This window comes from Labrus mixtus, chromosome 17 (assembly GCF_963584025.1).
Source record: "Labrus mixtus chromosome 17, fLabMix1.1, whole genome shotgun sequence".
NCBI lineage: Eukaryota > Metazoa > Chordata > Actinopteri > Labriformes > Labridae > Labrus > Labrus mixtus.
In genome coordinates, this window is record NC_083628.1 from 10,304,836 (window position 1) to 10,319,318 (window position 14,483).

At 39.4% G+C, this 14,483-nt stretch overlaps 1 protein-coding gene across 18 annotated transcripts in view; it reads right to left on the minus strand.

The window, feature by feature from the left end:
* Window positions 1-4,271: 4,271 nt before the first annotated feature.
* The window catches only part of LOC132992110 (formin-binding protein 1), a 68,948-nt gene continuing 58,736 nt past the window's right edge, over window positions 4,272-14,483 (minus strand). For 16 of the 18 annotated variants that reach the window (XM_061061245.1, XM_061061246.1, XM_061061252.1 and 13 more), the window contains 5 exons: window positions 13,518-13,627; window positions 12,990-13,122; window positions 11,163-11,284; window positions 10,856-11,034; window positions 8,789-9,853 (listed from right to left, as the gene is read on the minus strand). In XM_061061245.1, coding sequence (XP_060917228.1) covers window positions 9,675-9,853; window positions 10,856-11,034; window positions 11,163-11,284; window positions 12,990-13,122; window positions 13,518-13,627 — 723 coding nt within the window. In that variant the 3' untranslated portion in view covers window positions 8,789-9,674. The other 2 variants (XM_061061241.1, XM_061061242.1) reach the window with 2 other exon arrangements.

The window sequence follows — 14,483 nt, forward strand, 5'->3', positions numbered from 1 at the left end:
GACTGGGCTGATCTCCAGAGGTGTGCTTTCCCCATCAGACCGCCTGTTCTCTTTCACACCAGGCCAGACAGGAACACACCAGTAATGGAACTCAGTGAAACAAACAGGTGATACAAACCACTATGACCTTCCCAAAAACCCCAAAAGACAAAAAGCACACTTTATACAAGGAGATTTATGATTGATGCATTTTTAAGACCGTTCTCAAAAATCTCTTTCAAAACCAACAATTCCTAGAAGACAAAACAGAAAAAAAAATCACAAGCCAAGCGAGTCTGAGCTTTTATTGGATTGATCACTGGATTTAAACTCTCTGCATGCTTCTTTTAAAAAAAACACATTTCAAAGATTGTGAAAGAGATTTTTAGGAACTGTCTTAAAATACTCCTCATCATGCCAAGTACTTCCACTCTTGGCTTTCGAAGCATCTTAAATCTTTTAAGTCAGGCCAATTCAAAGTGAAGAGTCAAGACCTTTGAGATTTTGATGTTGGACAACTTAATCATTTGAGTTGGACTCAAGGAAAAGTTGTGTGCATTCACAGTGTTTTCAGTATATCAATAAGCACCAAAAATGCAATCAACACTTGTTCAGTTTAAGAGAAACTCAAGTAAAGTATGTTCATATAGTCCTTCATCACAGAGCTTATTTGAAAGGACTTTACAGGAATGCAGTCAAGAATAATTCTTCCAAACTGTATGGTTCTTCATCTAATGGTTGTTCAGACATTTCATTTAGAATATGAAATCATTTTCGACCCAAAAGTCTAGGGTTCAAAAACCTTTCCCCTGGATGTACACCTGGGTTGTCAAAAAATGAGGAATCACTGTTAAGAATCTAGTTTTTACCCTGATAAAACATATGGTTGATGTGAATATGTTACACATGTACCCATCTGTTCCAGACCCACTCAGACTTGCACCATTACACTATTGTCTCATTTAGCCTTTTACATTTTAGTCTTTGCTTATTTCGTGTTTATTGTTGATATTTAATGTTGTAGATTTTGTACATAGAGAGCACAGTTCACCAAAGTCAAATTCCTTGTATGTGTAAGTATACCTGGCCAATGAAGTTGATTCTGATTCTGAAACACTCCATTGGTTAAGCTGGGAAGTAGAGAATGGAGACTATAATGTGATGTGGACTGCTTCTGTGTGTTTTTTTGTCACTACTTGTACAAGGACATTTCAACAAGACAAACACAGTAGAGACAAATATTTTGGGTCGAACACAGAACCTTCACTCGATGTGAACAATGCTATCAACCGCCCACTTGGTCATTGTCAGTGTTCCAGACCATCGACTTCTCTTGATCTTTTTTCTCTTTGGCTGGCAGGAATAAAGTCTGACTGAAGTGCATTTTGCATTCACACATGGAACCCACTCAGACAATGTTGGAAAATGTTAAAGGAATGCAGGGCATTATTTGTGAAATGGGCTCATGAGAACAGTAGGAGTCAACAAATATGCTAGGATTCATCCTCTGGGGACCATGAACATCTGAACAAGACGTCATGGCAGTTCAACCAATAATTATTGAGTGTCCCAGTCTTAAACATAGGGATTCAGTGATTTAATAAACTGGCACTCTTCCATTGCCTTTCTCTGTTACCCCAAGGAAAATCCACATCATGTCTACTGTTTTAGAAATAGAGAAGAAGAAACAGTCGTCAATATTTTATCAATACTGTCCTCGTGGTGCAGTGGAGACTCTGTTAGAAGCAGTCTGTTGTTTGTTTCTTTAAAAAGAACAACTCCAACAATCATTTGTCAGTGTCATCAGAAGATAATGATGTTACACTGAAGATCTGATGTTTTTGGGTTACTTGATAAGAACAAATGTGTTCTACTTCCATACAGAGAACAGTGTCTAGTGGAGAAATCATATGATGTACTGGAGCTGTTTAAAAGTGCAGCCACATCCTAGAACTGAAGGCAAAAGATCATTAGTTTGGTTTATACCTGCCTCGAGTAACAAACAGCAAACCATTTTAATGAAAACAATGAACATTTTGAACGTGCCTTTACAGGTGCATCATAAAGACTTTCTTCGAAGGTGTGAATAATCTGTCAGCAACCAAACAACTGACTGATTGCTCTAAGACTTATTTTGGCCTAAAGAAGGAGGGATCAGTTTGAGATGAGTTTAACCAGTCCTCAAAGTAAAACTATTGTCTTGAAGAGAAGAAGTTGGTTGCCTTGTGATGCCCTGTTCATCTGCAGAACAGATGAAGAGGATACAGAATCGCTCAAGGTGTAGGACTAAGAGGATTTATCTGTCAGCCAGCTTTAATTTCATTTAGAAGTCTGCTTGTTCTTGTGATGTTTTGTCTTTTCCAACCCTCAATGTGTGCTTGTCCCTTTCATCTCTCTGGTGTTTATTGCGGCACTTTAAAGTTGCTGCACATGTTTGCTAATGTCCTTGTAAAGTTTAAATATTTAAACTTTCTTGCCGTATTAATTTTGCATTATATATAAAAAAGACAAGGGACCACAGTGGAAAATTTGCCATTCTAGGCTGTCTCCTACAAATATTGTAAATTGATGAGCAGACAGACGTTGCCAAATAACCCAATTAAGACAGCAAAGTGGAAAAGACTCCAAATACTGTTGGAAAGAAGAATCTCGCTCCTCCCTCAGGATTCACAGAAGCAATTCATTTTCTTTAGTTGTTTTTCGAGCCATAGTATAAACAGTGCAGCGTGTTGGGTCCAAGGGAGCAAAGGCCAATTAGGCTGTTCGAGATTGTGTTGGAGGAGGTGAGCGTCACATCTGCTACACAGCATGCGCCTGCATATTTCTGTGGGGCAACTGGGACTGATCACAGCTGCAGCTCAGTGGGCCAGAATCAATTGGAAACCCAGATCTGAAGGCAGGCCAGATCAATATGTGAAACTACTTCACTGTCGGATGGTCAAATACAATCTGACAACAGAACCGTTCAGTAAAAGAGGAAATGTAGGAGATACCCCCAGGCAGGCTTTTATCGAGACTAAGAGATGCATTAAAATGTCTAAAGGGAGACTTAAATAAAGGCCATCAGAATCCGAACATAGAGGCAAGAGCTTTTTGGAGGGGGAGCGGTTTTGCATAATTAACCACCTCTGGAAGTTTTCGTTTTAGTCCCTGAAAAGTGCTGCATTGTCAGGGAAAAATAGCGTGATCATAAGAAGGAAAAAAGGGAAAAGCATTCTTGGCTCTTGGCTATTTTCTTGAAGGTTCGAGTTAGATGTTTTGATGGAACTTGACTCCCATCTGCTGGTCAATGGGAGAACTGCATCCTCAAAATATATGAACTTCATAACCTTGCTTCAAGAAGTATATCCAGCTTTACTGTTAAAAGTGAAGCCAGAAAAAAAAATCTATCTTTGTTTTACAATCCCTGTTGCTGTATCATATAGCTCATTTTTACAAAGACATAAACACTGAATGTGTTCTTCTGAACTACATATCGCTGCTCAACACTTACAGGTGGTCTGACTTACGGTTTTCTGGACAACATAAGCTACGAACATGCTGATGCACCCTCAGAAGTTATAGTTACTAGATGAGCTCCACAGCTGTAGAAAGTGGTGTGGTATTTCTTATTGAAATCAGGTTTGCAGATTAGTCATTTTGACTATTTAGATTATACAATCAGGGTTTGTCCTTTAATCGTATGCATGGCTAATGCTCTGTTTTTCAAAACCCATTTAAAAAGCAGTTGTCCTATCTTTGAACAAAACTTGTATAACTACAAATTAACCTTCAATATTTATAACAATCGGAATAATAAAGGTATGTGTGCACTAAAAGGAATTTAACTCCGGTTAGCTTTGCAGCTATGTTCAAGCATAAAAAATGAAATATTAAACTAATGTGTACAAGCCTACATGCACTGTATGCCAATGTAGTGCATTTAGTTCTTGAATTAAGAAAAATAAATCTTTTTTTTCTGACTCCAGCTTCTCAATCGTTAACATTTTGGGCTTAAAAGATGTCCACTTGGACATTTAGCCACAGATTAACTGATAACAAAAACACTTTTTACTTAAATGCAAGAGAAACAAAAGAGTAGGTTACATTTGGGTTATTGGTTTAAGAAGTATTCTTCATTTAATGAAATCCTGTATCTGTATCATTAGACATGATCAGTCTACAAACATGTTGCTTCCTCATAAACACAGATTTAGTACGGTTCTGTTATTCAAGATTATGTGGGAACGTGGCCCTTGGTTGGGCCTTAATTCCCGACAGAGAAGGAAAACAAAGACACAAATAGCACCTCATTAACTTTCAGGCATATTTAATTGGCACAGTAAACACAATACAAAGTATTCAGTGCTCCAGAAACACAAGCATGGGCTACCAAATGGAACACAAACAGAAAGTGCAAAAACACACCATTTGGTAGACCTTTACAAAGGAAAAAAGTCTTACTTTGCAAAGCAGATAAAGTAATGGTAAGACTCTCAATAGTTAAAATAGATGTTTTTCCTTTTTAGACTTTATTTATATATTCATATATACTCTTTCTAATTCCAACGTGCCGTTTTCCTCTGTACAGGCAGGTTAATCGGGGCTTTGACGAAGAGATTTGTGGTGGTCTCGAAAAACTGGCAAGTCAGTTCTATTATCAAGTCTACTGCTGCCTTTAGAGTTGTGGTCTGTGCCTCATCATGTTTATGTTTATAGAAAACCAAAGAAAGCATTTTGTTTGATATCTTTTCATATTGAGCGATGGGTGGTGAAAATCAAACAGAACGTGTGAGCGTAAATCAACAGTGGTTTGATCATTCCTTTCACCAAGAGTCCAAGTGGTCAATACGTTCATGTAACACTAATGTTCATACTATGTTGCAACAGATGAATATTTAAAAATGGCTTCATCCAAAAGATGTCATGGTTACTCATATTTGCAGTTCAAGCAGAATAAGCTACAACACAGATTTCCAGCTTTAAAAAAAACCCAAAGAAATAAAAAGCAAAGAAAGCCGAAAGCCAACTTATCATCATCAAATATAAAACAAAGTTGTTAAAAATCACGTTCGTTATGTGCCATTGAGCAGGTAAAGGGGATCAGTGGACATCATTTCTATCTTCAGACAGTTTCTTGATCAGAAAAACTCAAATTTGCCCCCAAATTTTGAGATAATCACATCTTAGTCCATGCACCAGCATCATTCCTTGTCTTTGAGAACCCAGTTAAGGCCCACTAAAGGTGGTTCAGGGTCATATTTCAGTCACAAACTCACAGGTAAAATGTGGATCACAGTATATTTCCATATACAGTAGCAGTAGACAGTTAAAAGTGGACAATCCCAAAAACATCAGGTGTAATATCATATCTTCATCCACCAGACTCACAGAGCATTTTCCTTGATGTCCTGCTCAGGGACGGGAAGTTTACATTGCTTGTAAAGTTGTACTGCTTTAGTCCAGGTATGCAAATTAGATTAATGATTGTTCAACAGCTGAAAATAAGGAAATCGAGAAAATAAAGAGTAAAAAAAAAAGTAAGGGCATTTTAAAGTTAAAACAACATATTTGATGAGTCATTTGGTACCTACAACTAAAGCCTCAGTAGCAAATGTCAGCTTTCCACCAATTCTTATCTTACATTGTGTTTAGCTAGGTAGCATTATTATCGGCTGGGAATTCACACCATTCCTAAGAATGTGTAACATTATCATATGGTAAGTGGTTAAATTGCAATCTTGTACTTACATCAGAAAATGCTGAATATAAGGGCCACATTTCAAGCTAAACAACACATCTGCTAACTGAATAACTGCAGCTAACATAACCATTAGCTAAAGCGTTACCTTCAGCCAGGAATTTTAGCAAGTAACTTGACGTGTAATGTTAGCTAAAACGTGCTTGAATGCTAACACTAGCTGATGAATTAGATACCAAACACTAAGTCACAGTGGCTGTAATAAGCATTCATTCTTTTCCTAGCAAATATTACCATTTGCTAGCTAGCATAACGATCAGGCAGGAATTAAAGCCCTTTTGTCACATCATGTTACATTTTCGAAATGTATAGCTGATGATTCATTAGGTACCAAAAAGCTAAGACACAGTAGCTAACATTAGCATTCATTATTTGAGCCATAGTTCAAGCTAAAACATTTTGGAAGAGCTTTAACTGCAAAGTCACAACTGTAGTCACAAGTTAGCATGTAACCAATTCTTAGGAAAAACAGTTATGTTAGCTAGGGAGTGGCTGAATTCTAATGTAAGCTAGTGATCTAGCTAATGACTTGTAAAATATGTTGCTTTAACTTGTTATAATACTCAATATCCTTCCAAATTTTGACTAGATATTTTATATTTTCAGATGGTTTTTAATCAGTCAGCTGGGATTGGAAAATGATTTTTCTTATCCCTTATTTTTAAACCTTTTGCAAACCTACCACACGGCCAGTATACAACATTTCCACAGCATCTGAGCTTCCCACCCTGAGAGTCTTGTCAGAGGAAAATAGCTACCATATGAATATGATGGAAAAGATTTATTTTTTGTCAAACTGTTGCTGCTTGAAATGAGTGTAGGTGTTTCCACAGGGTGATAAACTGTAAACTAACAAATACTTGCATTAGACACTCTGATGAAAAAACATACAATACTAACATTTTTTAAATACACACTGTACTGTGTATTTAACAGTTAAACAAACGCACAAGACCTACCTATGCAAACAAATCATTCAGAAAACAACATTTCCGGTCCCTATTCTCCTTTTCATACAGTTTACAGATTTAACTGGGGAACACTGTGAAGGAGGAGATCACTCACTCACTGTTAAAAACAGGAAAACATGCTTTCTAAGACAACAAAAAAAAATGAAAAAAATGAACCACAGGCACTGAACCCAAACGGTAGCATTCAGGTTAATCCAAACAGTGAGACCAGGCAATGAGGGTTAACTGAACAGAAAGGCTGGACGAAGCTGACCAAACACCACCCCCAACAACACCTCCTCTGTGTTGTTAGCAGAGAGGAGGGGCAGAGGAGGAAGACAGGGCAAGCATGCAGCACACCGCAACGCTGGGAGGCTCCCCCCCCCCGCCCTGAGCTAAAGCAGAGCCTGAGCTGCCTAAGGAGGGGGAGGACCGTGGGGGTGAAGGTCAGAGAGAGGAACAGACACCAGTGACAACAAGACAAGAAATTATAGGATGAGTGATAGCGAATAATGCATCATTCATCTCTTCTCCTCTCAGCTGGAGAAAATGGGCCGTTACAAAGAAGACAGACATACAAGCATCCAGATAAGAAACAAACACACAACATAAAACAGAATCATGTAGCATACAGACAGATGATTAGCACCTTCACTTCTTGATTTCCAGATGGTTTAACCTGCAAAAATGGATTTTAGTGGGAGTGGTGACCAGGTGAGATTCTTAAAGCTCCAGATGTAGGCAGAGGAGCCCAGGGTGATTCTGAGAAGTTCATGTCTCTCTCACACACACACACCACTGCATGAAAGGTGTTTTTAGGTGGAATTTTTGACTCCTGCTGGTACCTGTCCCGTCTCTGACCACACCCTCTGCCATGTGAGAATGTTTATGTGTGTGCAAGAGTGTCTTCAAGGGGGGGGGGGGGGGGGGGGGGGGCAATAATGTAAGGAAAGCAAAAGGGGCGCGTTCAGATATAGGAAGCCAACAGCCACATTCAGAAATCGAGCGGTGCAAGCTGAGTTAGTTCCATTTAGAAGCAAAAGCTTTGCTGACAACAACAAAAGAAGCAAATTGAATACTGTGGTTGTGACTGCTGTGTGGGTGTTAAGAATGGAGAAGGTTAGGAGCACTAAATTTAGATGGATATCTCTTATTGTGTCTTGAAATCACAGTGTTTCTGCACACGAAGAGCAACACTCTCAATACGTTTTTTTTTTTTTTTTTCCCGTTTGTTTTTGACAAATTGAGTTGCGAATCTTCCTCTTTTAGATTGGGGTCATCTTTCACTTTCTTTCTCTGACTCTGTGAGCGCGGGAGGAACATGGTCGGGTGTTTTCTCCGAGGCTGCTTGCCCTGCCATTCCTCAGCCAGCCTCTCACACTTTTAGGAATCTGCAAGTCAAAAAAGGTGGAAAAAAAACAAAAAACGAACAAACAAAAAAAAAAGTGAGAAAAAGAAAAGTTAGATACCTTTTTAAAGATAAATGAAGTCAAAGACAGACAGTCACCCCAGATATTCAGACATGGAGAAGAGGACGAAAGAATCCACTGCATGTATGAAAAATACTGGATGTGATATGCACAAACTGTATGTGTTAAGACTTCCTTTAAAACATAGCTGTATAACCAGTCACTTAAATCCTATCCATTTTATCTGGCCTGAAAGTTCAGCCTTTGTACTTTGCATCATGCCAAACGTCAAATCACGTCATGATAAGGAAGAAAAAAAGTCCTCAAATGTTGCATCATGCACCTGATTTCAAACGTCCTTTTAAGGATTCATGAAATGTATATTCACAGACCTGACGTCCTCCAAGTCACAACAACCCCATGCTGTGCCAGTAACAAGCCACCAAAGCTGATCAAAAGGAAGCTAAACAAAGACTTGTGTGATGAGTTATGAAAGACATGATTCCTGATTTGATGCCAATCTTGAAAAGTAGCACAGAGTATCTCATAGTTGTAGCCAGGTGGAATGACACACCATGCTCTCACGATTCAGAGATCCATGCAAGAAAAAAAAAACCACAAAACGTTTTCAGCTCCCCGGATCTCAGCCCAGTCTCACCGTAGAGCTCAGATAATTCTCCCTCCTGTATTCCTCTACCACTCGCCTGGAAAAAGGACCAGAACAGCCCAACACTATCATTATCAAAAAGTCACTCAATAGAGAGAAAATACACTTTTATAGAGGCAATAAATAACTAAGTTCATCAATCATTGTAGAGGGAAGGATAATCACACGTTTTTCTTGTAACAGCACTAAGATTAATCTGCAACATGCAACTTTTGGGGGCTCAGTTTTTATTCTTTTTTTTTTTTGCCTACAAAAATATCTTTTTGAATCTGTTTTCATATTTTACAGCAGATTTAAAAGACAGTTTCATGATTGCACATCAAGCATGCTGTCTTTTTTTTTGTAGCTACAACAAGTGATTGAAACACAATAACTTGCGTGATGATTGAGTTTTCACTTGGTGTTCATACATTCACTCAGCGGAGTACAGCCATTAATCCAATTGTCGGTTCAAAACACGTAACAGTTTTTTCAAAACCTGAAATATTCACAAAAAAACAAAATGAAACAAGATGTATAAAAAATAGAAAATAGTGTGTGTTTGAAATGTTCTCGTGATCATTCTGTGTCAGGATGTGATTTGTCAAATCATGCCGAGCTGTGCCTGTGGATGTCATATTTTACATGTATGACCACTAGGTGGCACTGCAGTGAATAAGAGGTGAGAAACTAGAAGCTTTTTTTTCACACACGTCTTGTACAAAACATCCTCCTGCTCAAATTCAGTGTTGTTTCATAAACCCAACAATACAAAGAAAATGGAGTTACACACTCAAACTATCTGTCACAACTGTCTGAGGCACAATGTACTAATCTGATTCCCCATGGGACAGGAGACAGGAAGTGTGTGTGTGTTAGGGGGCATTATCTTATCCGAACAGTAACACTCTTCCTGGTTCACAGGAACAAAAAAACGCACACTTGCTCAGTTAAATGTATGTCATAGCACCTTTGGCATTTGTTTCCAAAAAGACCTCCACGTAGGATGTGGGGACGTATCCCTCCTCCTCCTCGTTCCTGCGCACTCGTGTCCAGCCGTCTCCTTTATCTTCTTCTATGACGTACAACAGCTCGCCCTCTGCCACTGCGATGGTGCCTTCGTTATGACCTGCGAAAAGACGGACGGGGGGGGGAACAGAAGAGAGAAAAAAGATAAGGATACCACGAGTCCACCCTTGAATTTACTTCATGTAGGAGTTTTTTTTTCGTTTGTTTGATCTGAGGACAAAAAAGAAGCCAGACCTGCTGCTGACACTACAATCTATTCAATGTGTTGTTTAGCTACAGGAGATAGTGCTAACGTGTGCTTAAACCATTACAGTCTGAAGTCACTACAGGTGAATATTAACGTGCAACATTTCCAAGCAGTCTTCCCACCCCTAGTAGGTGCTGGATCCAAAAAACATGAAAAGCAAAACAAGATCTGCACACATTGACAAGTGACGTTTCGAGCCAACATGCTCTTTCCCAGACTTCATTAACCCTAACCCTTTATCTTGAAAGAAAACATTGCTAAGTATCAGTGTTCAAACTTTGATTAGGTAACTGCAGGACTCCATGGTTTCAACCCCAAGATTACTCTGAATCTTAACGTATCTTACCTCTTAAGGCACATTTACATTTTAAATGAATGAAAACTAAATCGTTTTAACAAGTTAGTACTTATTTAAAATACAAATCTCTTGTGGCTCAATGGGTTGAATAATCCCTCTTCACTCTTAAAGGAGAGTATGTTAAACTTTACCGGAAACCATGTGAGCCAAGTCTCCCGGATACCAATACAACTGTCCTCACGATCTTTATAAGAAGATGCAAATTAAACTAGAGCAGTCAGGTTCTGAGAAATTGACAGACCTTGTGTTGAAAATCAAGAAGAAAAGAAGAAATGACTGTAACTGTCCTCCTCCTCCCTACATTTCTTCAGAAAGGTCACGACCCTACTCATCATTCAGTGAAATCAAACTCCTCCGCCTTGCATCTCTAGAAATCAGGTCCCTGTCTGCGTGTTATTCTAGAAATAACACGACCTTAACAGCTGCAACTCATTAATAAAGGGCCCATGCGTTCTAAATAATTCATATATTTTTACAACATCTGTGGGTTTTATTACCTTCGAATGGGTACAAGGCTTTGCAGGTGCCGATGGTGGGCAGGGTCTCCTCGTCGTCAAACTCGTCGTCGAACTCCGGCGTGGTGGACGTGGGGACGGGGTTGGTGTTGGGTACGGGGTTGATGTTGGCTTTCACCTGAGTCTCTGAGTTCTGCTCCTCTGTGTAGCTGCCATCTGGGCTGCTCAAGGGCCAACACACATACAGTAAATATACTGTGAAAACATACATGGTTTTCTTCTGAAGAAGTGAAGCGTGTAACACCTCCCCAGTGTGATGTTTGGTTGTTTTCGTCAGAGTATACCATACCTCTCTCTGTCCTGCGCACAGTTGTTGCTCACTGTTGTGCTGTTCTGGGTCTCATAGAGTCCACTTCTCCGGTGTGTATCGCTCTTGGATGGCATCCGTTCCTCCACCTCTGCTAACCAGCCCTGAAACACAAACAAAGAATTTGTATGATTGGTCTACAGCTTATCTTTTGTCCTGCGTGACAACTTAAGAGGGCCTTTACATAAGTCAAAAACCATGACAGAAAGAAACAGCTCCTTCTTTCTCTCCAGAATATTTGCCTTTTATACCATTGTCTTGGTGAAAACTCAATTCTGATTGACTTGATTTATTTCTTGGGTTTATTCAAAGACCACAGATGAAGCTGTTTGGTTTGAACTGTTTGAAAGTTTCTTAGTTAACTTGCATTACTATCACAATGTTTCTAAAATGAGTAACGGAAGTAAAGGGATGAATTCAAAGCCGTGGTTAACAATATATCCCAACCAGCTGGTAAGCTATGTATCTCCTCAGTACAACAACAAGTGAATTCAACCCTTTTGGAGAGCTTGATGCAGCTGAAGAACTGAAATGAATGAATGAATTTTATGAATGAGAGGGCTGACTGCAGCTCTGTGCAGGGAGAGAGAGAAGGCAAAGAGAAACGGACCGATGTAACCCTGGGAGAAGGTCCGCTGTAAGACCTGATAAGGGACAAAGTTGTAAATAAATTCCTGATACTTGTCATCCAGAAGAGAAATATCCAACTCATTCCATGATCTCCCCCTTAAAAAATTTTTTTAAAAAAGAAACTATCGTTTTATGTTATCTTGCTATCTGCCCCTCAGAACTCACTGCTACTTTTTATCAGACATCTTCTAATACCAGTTTCTTTACCGCCTTAAATGTTGTTTTTGGTTACCAGCAAGAAAATTCTATTATCCCCCCAAAGGATCAACTGTTTTCAGATAGATAATCATGTGACAACAACAAATAAACATCAGTACTCTCTGATGTACGTCACTTTGGATAAAAGCGTCTGCTAAGTGAACTGTAATTAAAAAGAAACAAACAACAACAGTGCGCTGCTAACAGAGAGTGATGTGTCAGTTAAAGCTAGACACATTTTAGCAATCAGTGTTTTTCCATCCATTATATGTACATTTTCATATCACACACTGGTTATGTAACCATGGTTATGTAATGGTTCCAAAAAAATTAGATTTGGAGGCGATGACATAGCTGGTTAGCTAGCTAGTCTCTTTGTCAACAATGCAATGTGTTACCGACTTTATGTCTCAAACTTGAATGTCAAGTTGTATCAAAGATTCCTTATAATACTTGAACAGATAAGGACATTTCCTTTACATTAGAGCTTTATTGGGTTCGGTCAAACCCTCAGGTCTTACCAGGTAGAGGAGTAACAGATGGAGGAAAAACCTTTGATTTGACAGCATAACGCGTGACATCCTAAAACTGGAGTCGATATTTTTGTGTTTGTTTGTTTTAAGCAAGAGATTGTGGAATAAGTTGGATATTTCCCTTCTGGAGGTCAATCATCAGGTATTTATTGACATTGTGGAGGCCACTTTGTCCCATATCAGGTCTTACAGCTGACTGTTTCACAGGGTTACATCAGTCCATTTCTCTTCGCCTTCTCTCTCTCCCCTGCTGCAGTCTGCCCTCTCCAGCTGCAGCACATCTTCTCCTAATATGGACGAGTAGCAGACTTCTCTGGAACTACCCCAGCTGGAGATGTGTGTCTGAACTCCTCATTATTTACTGTCTCGTGTAAACCAAACAAGATCGCTCCGCCAACACTAACACTCACACACAGAAATGAGAGATTCACACAGGCGCCGTACTCACCTCAAACTTCTGAACTTCAAACTGGAGCTTCTCTATGTTCTGGCCTATTTCTGATAGCCGGGGGTCGACGCTGGCCGGGTCTCCCATCTGAGGGTTCTTCACGTACACATCTTTCATTTTAGTCAGAGCATCCCTGGGGAGGAAAAAATAATCAAATCAGCTCAAGTCTGAAAGTTGGAAAAAAAAGGGTCAAAACAAATTTCAATGGAAATATTTATAGGAAAAGGTCCCTCGCGCCTTCCAAAATCTTAACGAAATATTCTGTTGGTACATCCAGGATTGTTTTGGATCAATATGATTGAGAGTTTTTAAACAACCTCTTGTCATAAACATCAGAGTTTTGTCATGTATGATACACTTTTAAAGGTCCTGTACTAAGGAGTATGTGGACATTGGGGGTAAGGCCTGTTGAAATTGTGACCTTTAATGCTTCCGATTCTAAGAAAGTGAAGCATTTGAAGCTACCTAAAGAAAAGAGTATCACAACAAGCTTATACAACGTCAACGTCAGTTCAAATGAAAAGATACCTCTGGTCCATTTCTTTCTGAATGTCCTTATTCAGGTCATCCAGCTTGCCCTGCAGCTTCTTCCTCCTCTGCTCTGGTGGCAGGTGGCTGAAGTCCTCGGGTCCAGAGCCCTGAGACACAAAAAGGAGGAATAGAAATGGGCAAGAGAGGAGAGAAACCATGAGATGCAGAAACAGTAACTTTCATTATTCATTACTTGCTGTGCTGCTGATTTCATAGGGGCTTTTTTCTAGTTAGGTGCAGTATCTCCCTTTTGCTGTAAACCGTGTGAGCCAAGTCTCCGGGAAAAATCTATTTCACAAACAGAGCTCCTTATATGTTCAAATAATAATTGACCTGAAGGAGATACTGCAGCTTGGGATGTTTGTCTGTCCGTACACTTAAGGCCTTTTACCTATTCAGTCACTGCGTCTACTCTAGTGCTCTCTATGAATGCATCGGAAATGTATTACAGCATAAGCACATCGTATTATTGCTCATGTTTCAGTGTGAGCTGACTAATGGCTTGAAAGAGGTCTGTACTGTGTGTTCTTGAACTAAAGGTTGCGAGAGTGAGAGGTTTGTCCATCCGTCCAGGTGTCAGATTTCCTTTTGAGAAGGTTTCCAGTCTGAACTGATGAGTCACTTCTCGGCAGTCTTTCAAATTTTCTATGAACATGATGCATCAGTATTTAAGTCCTGAGGCTTGCTAAATGTTAGCCGCTAGCTCACTCTGTGCGGAGACCCAAAGAGCTCAACATGAAATGATTATCCTTTCCATCAGCTTTATAAAATGTTGTTTTGGTTTCCCATTATGGTTAAGCTGAAGCCAAACACTGGTAGACTCCTGGAAGTTGATGGGAGGGCTTTAGTCTTGTACTTTTTTATTATTTTTCCATCTTGAAGAGTGAGATTATATAACAACAAAGTAAAGGCCAACAACAAACTCTGCTCATCTGCGTGGCTATATGTAAAACATTAACAAGA